The 21,369-nt window shown below is 36.4% G+C and overlaps 2 protein-coding genes across 2 annotated transcripts in view; one reads left to right on the top strand and one right to left on the bottom strand.

Moving 5' to 3' along the window:
* Positions 1-383: 383 nt before the first annotated feature.
* Positions 384-15,669, bottom strand: LOC123557055 (uncharacterized). Its single transcript, XM_045348254.2, has 3 exons — positions 15,504-15,669; positions 8,169-8,749; positions 384-755 (listed from the first exon to the last, which is right to left on the bottom strand). The coding sequence occupies exons 1-3, from the start codon at positions 15,652-15,654 to the stop codon at positions 546-548; spliced, it is 942 nt and encodes a 313-aa protein (XP_045204189.2). The 5' UTR covers positions 15,655-15,669; the 3' UTR covers positions 384-545.
* Positions 15,670-15,745: 76 nt separating this feature from the next.
* The window catches only part of LOC123557054 (pre-mRNA 3'-end-processing factor FIP1-like), a 31,947-nt gene continuing 26,323 nt past the window's right edge, over positions 15,746-21,369 (top strand). Inside the window, exon 1 of the mRNA XM_045348252.2 lies at positions 15,746-15,842. Within this exon, the coding sequence (XP_045204187.2) occupies positions 15,761-15,842 (82 nt within the window). The 5' untranslated portion in view covers positions 15,746-15,760. The remainder of the gene's footprint in view (positions 15,843-21,369) is intronic.

The following is a 21,369-nucleotide window of genomic DNA, read 5'->3' as shown; positions in this document are numbered from 1 at the left end:
GAGTGTCTAAATGATTTTCCTTTCATTTCTCCATAGTGGAGGCAAACAGACCTTAGGCGACCCTTTGAGCAATAGTACCTGGGTAGAACCATTGACCTGCATCAGACCAGCTTAATGGCTTTTTCACATAGCAGAATTCTAAGCCAAATAAAAAGGTTTTGAGTTAACATCAGTGAGTCGGAACTTATTTGAAATTAATGGCAACAAAGGCCTCTAGGGTTTTGTTGGAAACTGCCCGAGTCTTTTAGAAGGATATGCTGTTTGTATATAAGGTATAACACATACGAACTACGTATGGATACTTAGACAGTAAGTGATTATAAAAGCTCACCCAGAGTACTTTGTGCTACTTTCAGCTAAAAATGGAAAAACTGAAATTAGAATGTACTTTCATAAAACTATAATTTTATTTGTGTGTAGAATTCTAGTGAAAAAGGCAGTAAAATTATAGTGAATTTTAAAAATTCCAATAGTGGTGGCCATGACAGCAGCAGCTATACTGATCCAAAGAAGATGACAAGTGTAACATCAAGGTCTTTTCCTATTTATTGACCATCCATGGTTTTCAACATTTCTTTAACTTTGGCAATGTGATCTGCTTCCTGTTTTTGTACACCTTCAAACAGGCTCTGCAATAGGTCAAAGTCTATATCACTTAAATATGCTAAATAAACTGTCTTGTCTGGTGACGGAATCACTTTTATATTTTTGGACACTTGCAGCATTTTCATAACATCTCCTGTAACATGGTTCTCCTGAAAGAAAGAAAGAAAATTCAATTAAACAAAGACTACTGGTACATTTGCCAGTAGTTCCAAATGGCTCCTGGACTTTTGATGTTTAACCTTTTATGCTGCTAAATTTCTGAAATGGGCTGGTTTATCATTCAATTTGGGCAGTACCACTCAATATTCAAAAGAATGTTCACTGAAAATTTACTGACTGAATAGCAGACATTGCAGACCAAGATCAAGCTGCACGGATGAACATGCTGATCTTGGTCTACACTGGTCACAATGGCAGAATCACTTCCTGCCAGGAGGCTAAAGGCTAAAGCAAACATCACAATGCTATTTATAATCCAATACATAGATCAAATAATATTTTCACCAATTCATCACAGACAACATATGCCTCACCTGGGAATCGAACTAGATATCTGTGCTCTCCCTGCTGAACTAAGAGGGCGGGCTTTAGATTTAGATGCTTTACTTGGAAGAGGTTTTCTGAAAAGACCATAATTATATTTACCAAAGGTAACTAAGCGTTGGTGATATTACAAATAAATGTGTAGATGTCTACCAATCCTAAAAACTCACTATGAGCTCTTTGTGCTCAATTTAGCTACTAATTTTTTTCTAATAATGACAAGGTGCCATAATTATTATAGATTCTTATTTTAATAATTGAATCCTTTAGAGCATGAAACTACAAAAATACCTTGTATATATTCAAGTTTCAGTGTAATTTCTACTAGACTACTAGGTCTGACGACTAGGAAGCTGTGTGTGATTAGTTTCAATCTTTAGCCTGCTGGCAGCAAGTGATTTTGTCTTTGCGACCAGTGCAGACCAAGATCAGCCAGCACTATTTGCTACTGTCAGTAAATTTTCAGTGAACACCCTTTGAATAATAAGTGGTACTGCCCAAACTGAATGATGAACTGGTCCATTTTGGAAATTTAGCAGGGTAAAGGTTAATCAAGTTTGAGAGTTACCGTAAAACCATTTAATTTTGTGGGCATGAAATTTCGTGGTATTGGTCAAAACGGCAATTTCGTGGGGTTATGAATTCGTGGATTTCAACTTTTGAACATAAATTGAATGGGAATTTTACTTGCTCTTTGGGATTAAATTTCGTGGATTGACTCAAACACGAAATCCACAAAAATTTGTCCCCCACGAAAATTAATGATTTCACAGTAGTTGCATGCAAAACTTGAATCATGAAGCCCTGTCCAACTAGAAGATGCTTTTGTAGAAAAGCGCACGTCTCCCCCAATGCATAGTCATATAGGCAGGAAGTCAAAAGGGGACAGCAGCATAAGTCAAAGCGACACTGATGGTTGGCTGCAATGGGAATCATCTACTTGGCATGTCCAATCATTCCACAAAGTTTCAACATTCTGGGCTTAGTGGTTCTCAAGTTATGAACTGGAAACTTTTCCATGTTCAGGCCCCTGTGACCTTGACATTTGATCGAGTCACCCCAAAATCAGAAGGGGTCATCCACCCTGCATGTCCAATCATCTTACATAGTTTGTTCATTCTCGGTCAAGTGGTTCTCAAGTTATTGATTGAAAAGAGTTTTCTATGTTCAGTCCCATGTGACCTTGAATTCTGATGGTGTGACCCCCAAAACAACAGGGGTCATCTACTCTGTAATTCCTGTCACCCTATGAAATTTGACGGTTCTAGGTCAAATGGTCCTCAAGTTATTGACTGGAAATGGATTTCGTTGTTCTGTTCGTTGCGCCTTGACCTTTTATAGAGTATTTGTTTGTTTGTTTGTTTTGGGTTTAACGCCATTTTTCAACAGTATTTCAGACATGTAACAGTGGGCAGTTAACCTAACCAGTGTTCCTGGATTCTGTACCAGTACAAACCCGTTCTTCGTAAGTAAGTGCCAACTTCACACTGGCCATAGCTTTATCAGATCAAGTGGTTCCAACGTTGTTTGAGCGGTGAATTTTACGCCGATCAGATGGAGAAATATGGCCGATACTACAAATATCCGGAATTGTAAGTACGAGTTAAAGGAATTTCTACCCGTTAGATAACGAATCAAATGAAAACGATGGGTGCACCTGGAGCGCAAATGTGTCTATATTTTAGCACATGTGTCTATTTAGCTGAGATTTGTGCCGTTTATTTAAACACTTATGTACAGTCCGGCGGGGGAAGGAGATTTTTGACAGTTTTTGACAATATCGCCTCAAATTTAGTGTTTTTCGGGAGCAAGTAACTGTTAAAACACTTTTTATGTAAAGGGCTACCTCTTAAAACAAAGCGTGTGTATTTTCATAGAATTATTCAGGGTTGTTTCTGAACAATCGGCCGAAAACCTAATACAACGCCGTTTCGAGTGGGTCGCTATGCAACGCAATCAAGTGGATACCGTTCTGTGTCTTACTTGCGAAGTCTTATTCGTCTTAAAAACAGTCATTATTTTCAAAGTCTAACAATGAATAAATTAATTTGGAGAGTTTTATATCATCATAATGATCCCGCCATTTCTAATATATTGTACTTTTACATTTTTATGCTCACTTAACATTTCACATATTTTTGCGGACATTGTCAAAAAACATCAACACATTTATAGACATAAAGCAAGGATGAACATCGAACAATATCATTAAGTAAATAATAGTATTAGTTCGTTAAAACAAGAACCAGTTCACGGATATTTTTCTCCTACACGAATGGAACTGAACAGCATGCCGAAATCGGGTTGACTCTTTAAATCAGTATAGTAACAGTTGGTCACTTTTAATCCCTTAAAACCAATACATTGTGATTTCATTACTGATTTGTTGTGCATTTAAGCTGTTCATACAAAATAAATAAAGTTTGGTCCATGATAAAAGTATTGATCAGTTGTTTGTATATATTTTCATTCATATTCCTGGTGAAACGTTCATTTATTTTCAGAGAGATAAATCACAGAGACCGTTAAAATTGGCCAGGGAAAAGGCAAGATTTTATTTGTCCTCCAGAAAACAGAAACGATGTAATAAAACTCTATGGCCGCCCTTTAAAAATGAAAATACAAATGAAATACAGACACCAATGAAAAAAAAAGTTTTGTTGGAGACAGTTAAATAGTACAACTGTAACACGTCTCTCTTAGTATTGCTAGTCCGTTTATTTTCTTTCATTGGTGTCTGTATTTCATTTGTACATTTATTATAAGATTCTTTCACTGGTTGTAGGTGCAGATGGGAATATCCGGCCTCGAGGGTAACTGTTTAGGCGGTAACGAGGCTCCCTGCCGAGTTACCGCATAAACAGCTACCTGAGAGCCGGATATTTCCATCTGAACCTATAACCAGTGACAGAATCTTTTTCTTGCATACCGATATCAAGAAATAATAATAAAAATAAAATCAATCGAACGGCTTTCTTTTTAGAACTATTTCTTATGGCAGTGTATTTAAACAAAGCGCGGGAAACCAACGTCCGTGAACAGGAAAGACGTCATAACGTTTCAAAACAAACAACAATGTCTAGTTCCGGTTTTGTTTTATCAGTTGCAGCGTAACGTTATAAATTTTTGATAAAATAACGTGATTTGAATCGAGAAATATACTATCAGGAACCAATTGGAACTGTCAAGGTATTGAATTTTTATTCCGTTTTTTAAATAAAATATAAATTACTACATAAATTTCCTACATATATGTAGTTCGTTATACGTCATTTACAGCACGAGAGTCATCTTACACCCCGGGGTGTAAGATGGATTTTTCCAGCACCGGTAAAGATACCGGAAATCCCCGTCTGGTATGCAAGAAACATTGATACCACACCCATTAAAAACCGTTCACTTTAGCTGTGTCTATCCCTCGCTACTCGTGTATACTAATACAAAAATGGTTGGAAGAAGGTCAGCGTACGTCGTTGAAGTACGGTCCTATATTAAGAATCGTTGTACTCTTGGCATAGGGTGTAAAGACATTTTTGATGATATATGTTCTGTTTATGGGCATAATGAAATATCTTTTTCGACAGTTATACGTTGGTTTAAGAAATTCAAATGTGGGTTAGTTTCAACAAAAGATGAACCACATGGCCGTCGGCCGAAAACAGCAACGTTTGCCAAGATGGTTGCTAGAGTGAAAGAAATAGTTGCTACTGATGCAAGATACTCCGCTAGGCAAATAGCTAGTATGATTGGCATCTCATAGCAGCAGCTCATACAATTCTGAAACGTAATTTGAAAATGAGGAAGATTCCCCATCTGTTGACAGATAAGCAGAAAAAGGCACGCGTGCAATGCGCAAACTTGTTGCTTAAATAGTTTCCAAATTACAATGCACGATCTTTCGCAAATGTCGTCACTGGTGACGAGACATGAGTTCACTTTTTCCAGCCCAAACGAAAGATTCAGAACAAAAAATATGGGCAGCAAAGTCTAGCAAAAGACCATGCATTGCAAAGCGGACCATGAGTGTCAAGAAGGTAATGTATGCCATATTCTTCACAACACTGGGTCCTGCCATTCAGGTTGCTGTTCCTAAAGGCAAATCCGTAAATTCGAAGTTTAACCAGACTAAAGTTTTTCGAAAACTGAAGAAATATTTCAAAACTCGAAGACCCGCAACTGGTTTGGCCAATGTCAGATTGCTACATGAAAATGCGTCATCACACAAGGCGTCTATTGTACAAGACTTTCGGAAGCAGGAAAAGGTTGTTGTGCTCCCTTCATCACCCTCCTTATTCGCCTGACCTTGCCCCGTGTGGCTTCTTTTTGTTCCTTAGGCTCAAGAATACCTTTCTGGTCGAAACTTTGTGCAGCGCAAATACCTCGGTTCTGCAATATTCCAGTGTCTTCATAGTATACCTAGAAAATACTACGAGAAAGGCTTCAAGGATTGGATTAGAAGACTGAAATTTTGCAAATCTGTTGGAGGTGAATACTTCGAGGGGACCAAATAAAATTTTCATTGAAATCTATCAAGGATACATTTTTATGTGCTCAGATGCATTCATATTTGAACAATCCTCATAAAGAGTCAACCCGCTTTTGGCATGCTGTTCAGTATACCATTCGTGGAGGAGATAAATGTCCTTGAACTGGTTCTTGTTTTTACAAACTATTACTATCATTTACTTAATGATATTGTTCGATGTTCATCCTTGCTTTATGTTTTTTTTGTTGATGTTTTTGACAATGCAAAAATATGTTAAATGTTAAGCGAGCATAAAAATGTATTATATATATTTAGTACAAGATATTAGAAATGGTGGGATCATTATAATGATATAAAACTCACTAAATTTATTCATTGTTAGGCTTTAATGACTGTTTTAAGACGGATAACACTTCGCAAGTAAGACACAGAACGGTATCCACTTGATTGCGTTGCATAGCGACCCACTCGAAACGGCGTTGTATTAGGTTTTCGGCCGATTGTTCAGAAACAACCCTGAATAATTCTATGAAAATACACACGCTTTGTTTTAAGAGGTAGCCCTTTACATAAAAAGTGTTTTAACAGTTACTTGCTCCCGATAAACACTAAATTTGAGGCGATATTGTCAAAAACTGTCAAAAATCTCCTTCCCCCGCCGGACTGTACAGAAGTGTTTGAATAAACGGCACAAATCTCAGCTAAATAGACACACGTGCTAAAATATAGACACATTTGCGCTCCAGGTGCACCCATCGGTTTCATTTGACTCGTTATTTAACGGGTAGAAATTCCTTTAACTCGTACTTAAATTCCGGATATTTGTAGTATCGGCCATATTTCTCCATCTGATCGGCGTAAAATTCACCGCTCAAACAACGTTGGAACCACTTGATCTGATAAAGCTATGGCCAGTGTGAACTTCCCCACATGAATTATCAGAGGTGGAGGACAAATGATTTCAGACACAATGTCTTTTATCAAATCGTCACGGAGAACATACGCCCCACCCGGCGACCCCGCGATCTGTAGCCAATGCTCTCCCTACTGAGCTAAGCGGGCAGGTTTTTACAGAGTAACCCCAAAAACAATAGGGGTCATCTACTCTGTAAGTCCTATCAACCTATGAAGTTTAAACATTCTGGGTCAAGTGGTTTTCAAGCTACTGACCAGAAATGGATTTCCATGTTCTGTTTGCTGCGACCTTGACCTTTAATAGAGTGATCCCAAAATCAATAGGGGTCATCTACTCTGCATGTCCAGTCATCCTATGAAGTTTCAACATTCTGGTTCAAGTGGTTCTCAAGTTATTGATTGGAAATGGCTTTCCATGTTCAGGCCCCTGTGACCTTGACCTTTACTAGAGTGATCCCAAAATCTATAGGGGTCATCTACTCTGCATGACCTATCATCCTATGAAGTTTCACGATTCTGGGTCAAGTGGTTCCCAAGTTATTGATCGGAAATGGTTTTCCAAGTTCAGGCCCCTGAGACCTTGACCTTTCATGGAGTGACCCAAAAAACAATAGGGGTCATCTACTCAGCATGTTCAATCATCCTATAAAGTTTCAACATTATGGGTCAAGTGGTTCTCAAGTTATTGATCGGAAATGGTTATCCATGTTCAGGCCCCTGTGACCTTGACCTTTAACAGAGTGACACCAAAATCAATAGGGGTCATCTACTCTGCATGGCCAATCATCGTATGAAATTTCAACATTCTGGGTCAAGTGGTTCTCAAGCTACTGATCGGAAATGGTTTTCCATGTTCAGGCACCTGTGACCTTGACCTTTAATAGAGTGACCCCAAAATCAACAGGAGTCATCTACTCTGCATAACCAATCATCCTATGAAGTTTCAACATTCTGGGTCAAGTGGTTCTCAAGTTATTGATCGGAAATGGTTTTCCAAGTTCAGGCCCCTGTGACCTTGACCTTTGATGGGGTGACCCCAAAAACAATAGGGATTGTCTACTCCATAAGCCCTGCCACCCTATGACGTTTGAAGGTTCTAGGTCAAATGGTTCTCCAGTTATTGATCGGAAATGAAGTGTGACATACAGACGGACGGACAGGGCAAAAACAATATGTCTCCCCCAGAGTGGGGAGACATAATAAAATCCTGTACAGATTACTGAGATGCAGACAGCTTGATAATTTATACCTTAAGGGTGGCTGAGAGTTAACTAACTTACAATAGAGAGCTGAGAAAAAGTCTGTTTCTTAAATTAAGAGTGTGACATACGGCAATGCCAATGACTGGATGAGTAGAATAGCTCTCACTATCTTTTTAGCAGCCAAGCTAAAACGTCTAAGAGGAGTTAAGGTGTCGGCCCCTAAGCCAGGAGGTTGTTGGTTCAAGCCCCACTAGGATCATGACCATGCCTTCTCATATCACACAAGTACTGTTTTTTTCCAGGAAGAGGACTTGAGAGTGATTCAAATAACCTCCAAACTTTCATCACAATTGAGCTAAAATGAATTAGTATAATTCACTAAAATAAAAAATGGTTTAATCATGTTTATAAATTACCTTTTCATCAAATGTAATGTCAACTTTTCCTTTATCAACCAGTATTTCCCAAACTTTTGACATCTTTTCCTCGGCAGCTGGATTTTTATGAAATTTTATGACTTTTGTCTTGGTTTGTTTATTTTCCTGCGACTTCTCCTTCCTCTTGTCCATTAATTGAAAGACCCGTAGACTTCCATCACCAACGGCATTTTCTGAATAATCTTTATTATCGGGTTTAAACTCTTGAAAAGTGAAACGATGAAAACGATGGCAAAACTTTTCAAGGACTAACATTTCAGCATTACATAGAAACTGTCCGCTGGGATCTATGACTCTCACTGTTTCATAGTCTGACTCCTTGAACCTCTTCAAAAGTGCAATGGAAGAACGAAAAGTTCTTATGCTTCCTGAATGATTTATTTTTAACCTGTTATCTTCTAAATGACTGATCAGTGTCCTATGGGAAAGTCTTGCTGCTGCATTGAGAGTTACTGAATACTTTCTGAAGCAGACGATTCCATTTCTTACATTCTTCTGTAGTACGCTGTTACATCTAGCAATGCACCATGCCATTCTTGTTTTTTTTTTTCTGTCTAAATCTGAAAAGTAAATAAATAATTTGTTCATTTGATTTGGGTTTAATGCTATTTTTCAACAGTATTTCAGTTATGTAATGGCGAGCAGTTAACCTAACCAATGTTCCTGGATTCTGTACCAGTACAAACCTGTTCTCCAAAAGTAACTGCCAACTTCCACCACATGAATCAGAGGCAGAGGACAAACAATTTCTCAATTTTTAAAAAAAATAAAAAAATAATAAATTAAAAATTTCATAGAACAAAAAAAAGGCAGTACTTGATTAAACAGCCAAAAAAAATATTAAAATAACATTTGTCATACAGTCTGTTTTATCATGAAGAAGTTATATATGTGAAGTTACTTTCACTTGGCATCCGAAACAGACAATTAGTAATTCTATGCTGAATATTTTCAATTTATCTTAATATCCCTTTTAAAGTATTGGGTACCACAGTGTTACTATCTGCAGTTTTTTTTTTTCAAAACAACCTCAGAGGATTTCTGAAGGGGAAAACATAGCACAATAAATGGCAAAAAGGAGAAAATCCAGATTTGAATTTTCATGATAACAGGCACAGTTACTGTACCAGTTTACAAAAACTGATGCCAATATCCTTACAGTTAGTACTTGTGACGTTATTATCAACTGAACAAGAACTTGTAGAACACTAAATGCCCCCCTTGATGCATTCAGTAATTGCACAAGGAACAGAAATTATTTGGTCACTGTACACAAAAGTTCTTCTATTCTGGGTCAATGTGACCTTGACCTTTGACCTACTGACCTCAAACTCAACAGGGATCATCTGCTGGTCATGATCAATCTCCCTATTTAGTTTCCTGATCCTAAGCCCATTCGTTCTCAAGTTGTTGTCCTGAAACGGTTTAACTGTTCTGAGTCACTTTGACTTTGACCTTTGATCAAGTGACCCCAAAATCAATATGGGTCATCTGCTGGTCCTCCCTATCAAGTTTTGTGGTCCTATGCCCCAGCATTCTCAAGTTATTGTCCAGAAACAGTTTAACTGTTCCGGGTCACTTTGACCTTGACCTACTGACCTAAAAATCAATAGGGGTCATCTGCTAGTCATGACCAACCTACCTATCAAGTTCCATGATCCTTGTTATCATCTGGAAACTTTTTAGCTGTTCCAGGTCACTGTGACCTTGACCTATGTCCTACTGAACTTGAAATCTTTAGGGGTCACTTGCTGGTCATGACCAATCTCCCTATCATTTTTCATGATCCTAGGCCCAAGCGTTCTTGAATTATCATCCGGAAACCAACTGGTCTACATAAAGGGAAAATATAACAATTTTTGGGGAAAATAGGAAAATACAGATACTTTTTAACAAGAGGGCCAAGATGGCCCTAGGTTGCTCACCTGAGTAACACATCATAAGTGTTAACATGTATTACCTAGTACTTTCATGGAGATAAATATTCTGACCACTTTTCATTAAGATCGGACTAAAAACATGGCCTCTTGAGAGTAAACAAACATTTTCTTTGATATGATATAGTGACCTAGTTTTTAACCCAACATGACCAAGATTCAAACTTGTCCAAAATTTCATGAAAACAAACATTTTGACAAAGTTCCGGGAAGATTGGACATACATGTCAAGTTTCCCGGATCATCCAGGAGTCTCACGGATTTTTTGTCCATTTCCCGGACATACGGAAATCACTTATTTCTCCCGGAAATCCAAAATTCCAAGCTAATGGTTTCCTATATCAAACTTAATCCCTAATTACACACTGTGCCTGACATAATTTGTATCACAGCTCAGTGTTTTTTCATAACAAATTTGGTGCAGGTAATTCGTATACTCTCGAGTACAGAGTGTGGTAACTAAAAGTGTGCAGGTATTTAATACCCGCACGCTAGTTACCGCACTGTTGGATATGAAAGTATGCCAGCGTGTCTGGAACTGTATTTTATTGATTTTCTGCTCTAGCATTGGTTTATTTTACCTGGGCTTTACCCATTTGTAAAGCAAGGATTTTAAGTACTCACTGAACTGCTGTATATGGCAGTGTGGAACGCCTACAACTACCATATATGGATGGCTATGATACAAAACAGAAAGAACATTAAAACTCTCGGGTAAACGATTTATACTCGGGGGCTATGCCCCCTCGTACAAATTGTTTACCCTCGAGTTTCAATGCTCTTTCTATTACTTACATGTATCATTCTACTGGTATATTGATAAGAGTTTAACAAGGTCACCCACTGATGACATTCTGCAAACAGGTGTGTCCTGTGCTATTTTTAGATTGTGTTAATTGGCGAGCGGTCGGTGTAAACACCCCGGGACACCCAGGGATACCACGGGACACCCCGGGATACCTTTATCTTATAGAAAGCTTTGAATTTAATTGTTTTTATTGCAGCTTTATCATATTAAGCAATAGACTGAGTATGTATATAGCTGTATATATCATAAGTAGAAAACTCATAACACGAAACCAGGGACGCCCGATTCTTCTTCGCAATTACAGTGATAAACTGCATACACTGGGACACCTTAAGAAAGCTTGCAAATACTTATTTTGTTATGAATATGTACTTATTTCTTAAATAAATAAAGCATAAATTTAAGAATATTCTAAGTAGGCTATACTGCTCATAATGCATACCCCGGGATGCCTGTTTCATCACTGTTATGCAGTATGCAATTCTCGGATGAATCAGGCGCCCGGTGTTCGTGTTATGAGTCTGCTACTTAGGATACACCTATATAAATGCTCAAATTATCGCTAAACATGGAAAACATGCAACAAAAAGTTAAATTCAAAACTTTCTATGTAAAATAAAGGTATCCCGGGGTGTCCCGTGGTGTCCCGGGGTGATTACCCCGACCCATTGGCGAGTGCTGATACTGACATAATATGATGATAAGACAGGAACATGTTTATTGAAGATTTTAAGTGTGAAAAGAGATATTTTGAGGATACATTTGAGTAGATTAAAGAGCCAACCTTTATTGGATTGATGGCAATCATTTCCACTGATGGAGAAAACAACTAGAGATAGGTTATAACATTCTTTCAACAGCTATGATTTTCAATTTCATTTTGATGAGTAAAAAGTATTTTTCAGTATAGATTCAAAAATGTGAAACAGATTTTTTCCAATCAATGTTAGCTTCTGTTCATTTGCAAAAAAATCTAAGAATGTAAAAAAAACCCTGCAGATTATTCACATTAAAGAAACTCGCCAGTATAAATTTCATCCAAATTCCAATTCCTCTGCTCAAACCATACTGTAATAACTGAATAAAGTTACCATAAATCCATATATAATGTTTTGTTCACATTGCAGAATTTCTAAAATGAACTTTGCCAATCTTTCCTTTTGGACAGTACCAGTAACTAATAAAAGCTAAGGGTGCTTACAAAAAAGATACTGATCGATATATGGCAAACAGTGCAGATCATGATCAGACTGCATGGACAATTTACACTCGTCGCAAAGGCAGAATCAATCGTATTCAACAGGATTAAGATTAAAATGTTTTAAAATGCAACTTAAGCACCTAAAAACATTGATCAGATCTTATCTGTTATACAGTTTTATAGAATCAACCAAAAATTTCCTACAAAAAATGCTCGTCAAAAATATCTCCTGGATTTTCAACTGAAATCTCCTGGAAAATTGTCCACGGAACTTGACATGTATGATTGGAGCAAAAAAGTGGCCTCTAGAGTGTATACAAGCTTTTCCTTTGATTTTACCTAATGACCTAGTTTTGACCCCACGTGACCTAGCCATAGCCTCTATGCCGTCTAAACAGCTGATCGCATGTATTGGCATGCTGCCGTTTGGCTGAGGCCTGATATGGGTAGCCGAATTCAGAGCTCTATGTATAGATCTACACGTGATCCAGATTTGAAATCATCCAAGACTTCATATTAAGGTACTTCCGCCATCTTGAATTTAGAGTGACCTTCATTTGAAGTGTGAAAATATAGTGAACAAAAGCTTTCAAATGCAGCTGTTCCAGAATACAAAAACAGCTCAGTTTTCAAGACCTGAACTAAAAGTAGCTGTAAAAAAGTATAACTAAAATTTTGAAATAAACAAAGAAGATATTTTACCTGTATTTTTCCAAATTTTTGGTTAGATTTATAAATCCTTTCAAAATACTTTATTAAAAATTCATGAATGGCAAAAGTTAGTTCAAAGTTTCAATTAGTGCATAGGAGAAAATTTTGTCTTACTGAATAGAACTAAACTTATTACAAAATCTGTTTTCAAACCTGACCACCTCATGTATTAAAACTAAAACAAATCTGTACATACTGCTATTTTCAGCATACATAAAAGTAGTGCAATGTGCGGACAATGATTTTTATACGTATGGTGTACCAAACTGCCTAAAATTGTAAGACAAGTCTCAGACTTAATGTGAACAAGATTTGGCAACGGTCTGAAATTCTTTTCAAGGATTGTCAAGTATAAGAAAGGTTTCATTTATTATAGTGCAATTTATGTACTTACGCGCTGCTTATCTCACGGAAAATTTGGTGGAAATGGAATTTTCGACACTTCCTGCGGTAACTACCCAAATTACTTAACGTAACTTTCTCACTCATACGTGATTGTATATTTATAAATTATAAAAACAATCGAAATATTTGCTTTATCACGATATATGCAAATATTTTTAGACAATCTTGAAACATTAGGCCACAATATTTCTGCATACTGGTCCGGGACAAGTTCGATGTGTATAGTGATTCCTTATTAGATGTTTCATGCATCGTAAACTAACCAATTTTGATCTATCGACTTTTTAAACAATATGAGAATAATGCAGCATGTTTTTGAAAACACAGTGAGAATAAATTGCAGAAAAAATGTACAGCCAAATATGTTAAGAGGTAATACAATTTGTATACAGTTGTAGATAACTACGAAACATTTTACAAAATGCAATCAGTTGAACTTCTCGCGCGAAAAACTGATGATTAAAATCAGCAATATCTCAAAAGTAACTTTTCTGCATCTTGGTTCTTCGTTAAACAATGATATTTTTTCACATTTTCATAGATTTAAACTGATAATAAATGTGCATTGAAATTCTGGCATAGAAATGGACATTGACTTTACATTACTGCGGTGTTGACAGCAGAAACAGTGGTCCAGTACTAAGACTGTCTACGAAACCAAGTAACGAGTTCTTTATCTGAAAATTACGAACAATGGGATCAGTGTTCAGTATACACCTGAAAATGACAGACTTGCTATTTGCCGAGTGCACACTTGTTTTCTATCGTCGTTAATATATATTCGTACACATGCATAATCTCATAAACACTTCTTTAATGAATGTTCTCTGAAATAACAAATAACTGGCTCAACTGAGACACCATACTTTAAAGTAAATTCAGTTTATTCACCACGAGGTTCAAAATGCACGGGAGTCTCGTGATAATACATGCCTTTAATTTCACATGGTTGAAGTGTAAACAAATAGTTAAATTTGCTTCGTTTTACTTCTCACGGAAAAGATCGGACGGTTTTTTATATTGGAATAATTATAGAACATCTATGCATTTAAAGTTGAAAGTTGATTGTTTTCTACAGGACGTAATTTTTAACTGAAACAATTAAGCACTTTTACTTTTTCAGCAATGTTCCTCAGGTGAACTTTGACATTGTTTACGAAGAGAAATCAGTTTTGTGTCATCTTGAAATGCGTTGTTCGGCTGAAACATATACCGGTAGTTCCCGGAAAATATCTAAAATGGTTTATTTTGGAGATTTTTGTTTTATTTATAAATTCAACACAATGTGTAATATTTCCAGTTTTTGAAAATGATTGAAATTCAACTTTATTTTAGAAAAAGTTTCGATCTTTCAGTAATATTCTGTCAGCGGATGCTTACAAATTTTAAGTGAAATGGCTTTCTTGTCCAAGGTAGGTGTGTAAAGCAAAAAACTATCATTACACATTACGTTTATTCTTTAAATTTTATGTGAAGGATCGGTAACAGATTAAGAAGATCGGACAGTGAAAAACTATACTAAATGGATATCTCTAACCATGAATAAGGAGACATACATATTTCAGTAAGGAATCTCAGGTAAAAGAACAATCATATATTTTATTCCTTGAAATAAACATGGCGGCGAAATATTTTAGAAAAACTGTGCACATGTTTTGCGCATTAGAATGTTTAACGACATTTTCTTGAAAAAGTAACGCTCATATGCACTGTTTTGGCATTTCTTTGATTTGAAAATAAATGTTTTATAACAATTTAGGTTGCATACGATACCGAAATTTTGCACCAAAAATGTTCACTCATTTTCTTCCAAAGCACTGTGGAGATAGGGTTCAGCGTAGCTTTCATGCTCGCAAGTTTACCTACAGATATATCTTTTCAATTTTTATCATATATTTTTTGTATCCTTGCATTTCGAAAGCTGTTTCGAGGGTTCTGATTTTTCACATGGATTTCTAATTTCAATTTGTGGAAATACCTTACAAACATTCTGAAAATAGAATAAACTAGAATGTGTCTTAGGACACAGGGTGTGCCCCCCACTGGTACATTTGTCACAAATATGGGGCAATAATTCAAATGTTTGCAGTCTTATATTTATGAAAATAAGCCACTCAGAGCTAAATTTGCGGTTCTAGTGCCAGTGTTTGTGACTTTTCTGGGACCTGTGAAGGCAAAATTTTGTCATTTGAAAGTTGTTTTGACTTCTATTTCAAGCTGTCTGGACAAATTCAACGATATAGAATTCGTACCACTAAGTTTTTTGCTGAGTAGAAAGGAGAAATTTGCGACAAAATGCTCGTAATGTCCTTGGTCAGGTTTGGGGTCAGATTCGTGCACTGGGCGCTGACATTTTGAAACTGCTAGTGGTAGTTTCGAATTAGTTTTCTTTAGATCTACCATTTTTCTCTTTTAAATTTGCATATTAACTATTCATTAACATCTTTTTTTTTTTTACATTTGATTATAACATCAGATATCAAAACCTCTGACATCTAAGCTTCCGAATATGCGGCACGTTTTCAAGATGGCGACTGTAGTCGCCAAACCTCCCGGCGTCACTGAAGACGACGAAGAGTGGCTATATGGGGGTTAGGAGATGCTAGATACCAATTGAATAATGTAGAATTGTGTACATGTTATAAGTTAAATACAGATTTAGTTAAACCTCTGAGCACACTTGAATTCTGTTTTCAGTAATTTATTTTTATCACATGTTTTCGCTACCGACCTAGTTTATGTCAAAGGGGTCCGGCACATGAGTGGATTAAGTTTAATGACTTATTTTTGAATCCTAGAGTCACAATTATGAAAAAAACCATACTAATATAACTACTCCATAGACAAGGGTTTTTACCCCGCAGAAGCTATGTTTTCAACCACTTTCTTCACATGGCCAGGAAAAAAATATAATCAGCTATTTTCCCATTCAAACATTGCATTCAGTTATTCAAATGAATCGACTTTTGAAATTACCTCAACATATTTTCATATATTTATCTGTTTTTCGACAATTCAACATCATACCGAAAAATACACAGTGCAAATCCGAAGTCTAACAACATTGCGTAACAACGAATAAAGATATAAACAGTCAGTAAAATCAACGTTCTTGACCATTCGCGAACAAAACAACCATTGCAATATGAGTTTTAACTATTAACTACAAACTAACCGCCAAAGTTGTATTTACATAGCACCAACATCGGCCATAATCCTTGTTTCAAACTTTTTTCTTTCTAAAATATCTAACTGCTACCATTTTGCTTCGTACGTCATATGTTTGCACATATGCGCTCTGATTGGCTCACTATTTTTACCTGTCCAGTCGGCGACTAATTGTATTACTGGTTTTTCCAGAGTCGCGTGATTTGTAATTTGACAGCTACTTTGATCAAATAAAAATAATAAGGTGTTGGAGACAACCTTGGCTTTACAGGAATTGAATTTTGCTGGTTAGATTATTGTTTATATTCATTATTTGTATTGCAATGGTTGCTTTGTCCGCGGAAGGTCTAGAATGATGTCTTTACTGACTGCGTATAGCTTGATATGTTGTTACGCGATGTTGTTAGACTTCGGATTCGCTCTGTGTATTGTTCGGTATGATGTCGAATTGTCGAAAAACAGATAAATATATGAAAATATGTTGAGGTAATTTTAAAAGTTGATTCATTTGAATAACTGAATGCAATGTTTGAATGGGAAAATAGCTGATTATATTTTTTTCCTGGCCATGTAAAGAAAGTAGTTGAAAACATAGCTTCTGCGGGGTAAAAACCCTTGTCTATGGAGTAGTTATATTAGTATGATTTTTTCATAGTTATGACTCTAGGATTCAAAAATAAGTCATTAAACTTAATCCACTCATGTGCCGTACCCCTTTGGTTTATGTCAATTGTCTACAGCCAAACAATCGTCTAGTTATGACTGGCAGGCGCTGACGGGAAACAGTGTCTTAGTAAAAAATGTTACGTGCAAAGTCAAAAATGTAAAGGACCTATAGTATACAGTTAAAAACACTTGGGGGTTAGCACCCTTCCCCCTCCCAGGCTGCCCGTGACAACCCTCAGTCAATATATTTCCGATTTTTAAAACAACCTGAGCACATGTCTTTATCATCCAAGGACTTCTGTTACCATTTCAACATGTATAAAAAATTCCCATATTCTATCAATGCTCAAAAAAGCACAAGATAACTTACTTCGCAGTGTAAACACGATTTTCTTGTCCAAGGAATAGGAGAATAGATCCCAGCTTGATGTTGCGCAGTCAAATTTACTACACAGAGCCAGGATACAGACTATATTGTTAGTGGTAGTTAAAATCAGAAAGAGGAACAGAGCTTTTAAAAAGGTTAAGAAAACTAGCTCATCTTCTGATCGTAAGAAATTCCTAGACTTAAAGCATCTAGTGTGGAAAAAGGTCAAAGAGGTTCATAACCAGTATCTTGAGCACATCCTAAACTTGAACAACACTGGTGCCTCACTCCCAACTAAACCAATTACTAAGAAACTGTACTCACTTATCAAACACTCAAGGCAGGAATCTTCCTCTATCCCACCCCTAAAGTATGAAAATAAACTCCACCAGGATGATCAAGCTAAGGCAACAGTACTGAACAATTAGTTTCAATCTGTTTTTAGCCCCAAATTGCTACTAAACCTTGCCTCACTCAGCAAAATGAAATTAACTTCAGATGGTAAATCAGTCCCTAGCCCCTACTATGCTAGATATTAGGATAGGCACCAGTGGTATTGAGAAACTTCTCAGCAGCCTAAACCTCCATATGGCCAGTGGTCCTGACAAATTATCAAGCCTATAATCAGGGCTCCAGATAAGATGCGAATTAGCGTAAATTACGCTTTGAAATAATGCATATACGCATGTGCAATCATTTTTAAGCGTATAAAAACGTACAAGAAATTACAGAAATTCCTGCAATGACTTTTTACTAGCATAAACAAAATCAGAATCATCTAAAGGCTTTACCTAACAAAGCACGGTCAGCATTAATTCTCCCACACAGAACGTACACAGGCATTGAATGGTACTTTATAAGTTAAACTATATTATATTCCCCTGAGTGGATTCGTAAATCAAATAGTTGGGAAACAATATTGATGGTACGATAGTGTATTTTAAAGCGGTGTCGATTTAAAATATCAACCTTCGGTGTAGAGTAAACAACAAAATGTCTCTTTCTAAGATTGTAAGAAGTGAACAAACACTACGCATCTTTAAACCAACAAGAACGATCATTAAAACATATTTATAGCTATATTGAGTATTCTGTTGGATTCAGTAGCGGTGTTTTAAGCCAAAGTAAGCCAAGGGAGAACAAAAAGCAAAAACTTGAATGCTGAATTGAAACTGAACTGCAAACAAATTCATGGGTGTTACACCAAATTAATAAATATGTTTTCTTTTTTTTCACATTTAGAAATTTTCAGGAGTAAAATTACTCCTAGTAAATTTCAGATTTTACCATTTTACTCATTCACAAAAATTATGATGAGTAAATACTCATAGGCCAAAAAAATTATCTGGAGCCCTGCTATAATACTTAAAACACTCTCTATAGAGCTATCCCCCATTCTTGAGGTCATATTTCAGAAATCCCTAGAAGGATGACTTCCATCCCAGTGGAAATCCGCATATATTGCTCCCATTTTTTATACGCCCGAAGGGGCATATTATGTTATGTTGCTGGTGTCTGTCCGTTAGCAATTTCGTGTCCTCTCTGTTACTCTTGAAACTTGACACAAATGTTCACCACACCAAAACGACGTGCAGAGCACATGTTCCGGATGACTCACTTCAAGTTCAAGGTCACACTTAAGGGTCAAAGGTCATACATTTTTTATATGACTTTGCTTTTTGTATATTGCTCTGCATTGCAGCGCTCTTGTTTTTATTTGGCAGATCTCTTTTTTGTTCCCTTACAATACTTTTTTTTTAATTACTTCCCTTTTATGTTACTATAAATAGCTTATTTTGAAACTTTTTCAGGGATCAGCCTAGGTCAAAATTTTAGGGAGAAGTGACTTCTCCCTCCACAGAATTTAGGGAGAAGTTGAGAAATTTAAGGAGAAGAATCGGCATAGCATTCAGTTTCTTGCCCATATATATCCACTTTCTGTGGGTCTAGCTGTAACTTATAAACAGTAAATATTTAAGGAAATTGATTCTTGCATTATCATTTTCATGAATTTCTAAATAAAGTATAAACTTAGCTATGAAAAAGTCGCCTTTAAATTTTTATCCGAAATTTACATGTCCGAAATTAGTAAATTTAACAGGTGCACGATCAAAACGGCGTGAAAATTTTCATTAATGTTTCGATTCTCGTACTTTTATAATGCCCGATTTTTGCACCAATTTGTTCAGATTTATACATTTAATTTATTCATTTATTATTTTTTTTCGAAAATAATACCAAACTCGTAGTTAATGGCGATCTTTTTACAATATTTTGTACGGCAGTTCTGACGTCCGCGAAATCATTTTTTATCCACAGTACCCGAGCCGTTCATTTACAGAAATTGACCGTAATTATGGTAATTGAAATAATTTTTGAAGTAATCTTTAATAAAATGAAAGAATAATATACAATTGTTGCATAAAATCATGCTCTCGTTAAGTTTATCGGCTTTTTACACGCCGATTGAAAATTTTCAAAATGGCGGCGGCTTACAATATTATTGATTGACACTGTTAGATATTAACGCTACGATTGGCTGAAGTTTGACAGGCGAGTAGGCGGGGTTGACTATGGATTTATCGATAATTTAATCTAGAATATGCATCAAGTTTTGCAACTTAAGTAAACAGATAATAACTCGCTGAAAAACTCGGCGATTTGGATTTCGCCCGGAGGCGATAATTAAGCGAAGTGGCCGACTTTAAAGCGACGATATCGCTCAAATCGCCTTGTAGGCTGATCCCTGCTTTTTTATTATTGGCTGTAGGGAAAAACCGAGACCACTTTTCTGCACGGTACAATGTGGATGGTACCTCCAATTTTTAGGTGTATTTTTACATACCTTTACCTGATAAGGATTTTTTTTTGGTGGACTTAGATTTGTTTTTTTAAAGTTTTCCTTTTGTTGTTCCAGTCCTTTGGGCTACAACAGTCAAGTTCTTTAAATTTTGCTCGCATCCTATGATGTAACCCTTCAGGCATATATTGCCCCGCTTGGCGGAGCTCTTGTTAAGAAAGGTGATAGGTCAAATCCAGTAAATCATAGGCCAATTTCATTAACAGGTGTCCTACAGAATTAAATGAAAGAAGTGTTACAAAACAGCATATTAAATGTTAATCAATTAAAAGATTCTTTCTTTAATTATAATATCCTTGAAAATTGCAAAATATCTACCTGTCAGTCATGATAACATGCAGCTTCAACACTAATTCAGTTATACAAGGAGTATTTGAAAAGGTGTAAATGATTATTAATCACTCGTAAACAGTCGATGCTCAGACTGGTTGAAAGGTGTTAGTAGCGTTTTATCATGTTAGATTGAGGGAATGATCGACTATAATAAAACAGATATGTATTAATTATCTTTTCAAGGTTTATGAAAATGAAAATACATGTAGATACATACTAGAAAGAACTTATTTATAACAAGTAGATCAGTTGTTTAATGGAGGAGAATACACCTGTAAAGACAAAACATTAAGCTTACACATCTTGTTATTTCACGGAAAGTCGGACATGTTTAAGTAAAAAGAGAAAAAACTCGTTTTTTTTTTTTCAAAACGTGTTAAATACTAAGTCTTGTATTTCCAAACAATCATGATTAGAATAATAACAATTTTTAACATTCCAGCAAGCTTTGTAAACACTTTTAGCTAAGAAGCATGCGCTCTACAAATCATAATGAGCCGCGCCATGGGAAAACCAACATAGTGGCTTTGCGACCAGCAAGGATCCAGACCAGCCTGCACATCCGCGCAGTCTGGTCAGGATCCATGCTGTTCGCTAACAGTTTCTCTAATTGCAATAGGCTTTGACAGCGAACAGCATGGATCCTGACCAGACTGCGTGGATGCGCAGGCTGGTCTGGATCCATGCTGGTCGCAAACCCACTATGTTGGTTTTCCCATGGCAC

This window comes from Mercenaria mercenaria, chromosome 5 (assembly GCF_021730395.1).
Source record: "Mercenaria mercenaria strain notata chromosome 5, MADL_Memer_1, whole genome shotgun sequence".
In the NCBI taxonomy this organism is placed as follows: Eukaryota; Metazoa; Mollusca; class Bivalvia; order Venerida; family Veneridae; genus Mercenaria; species Mercenaria mercenaria.
The sequence above is the reverse complement of the archived record's forward strand: the minus strand, read 5'-3'. Positions and strand labels throughout refer to the sequence as shown.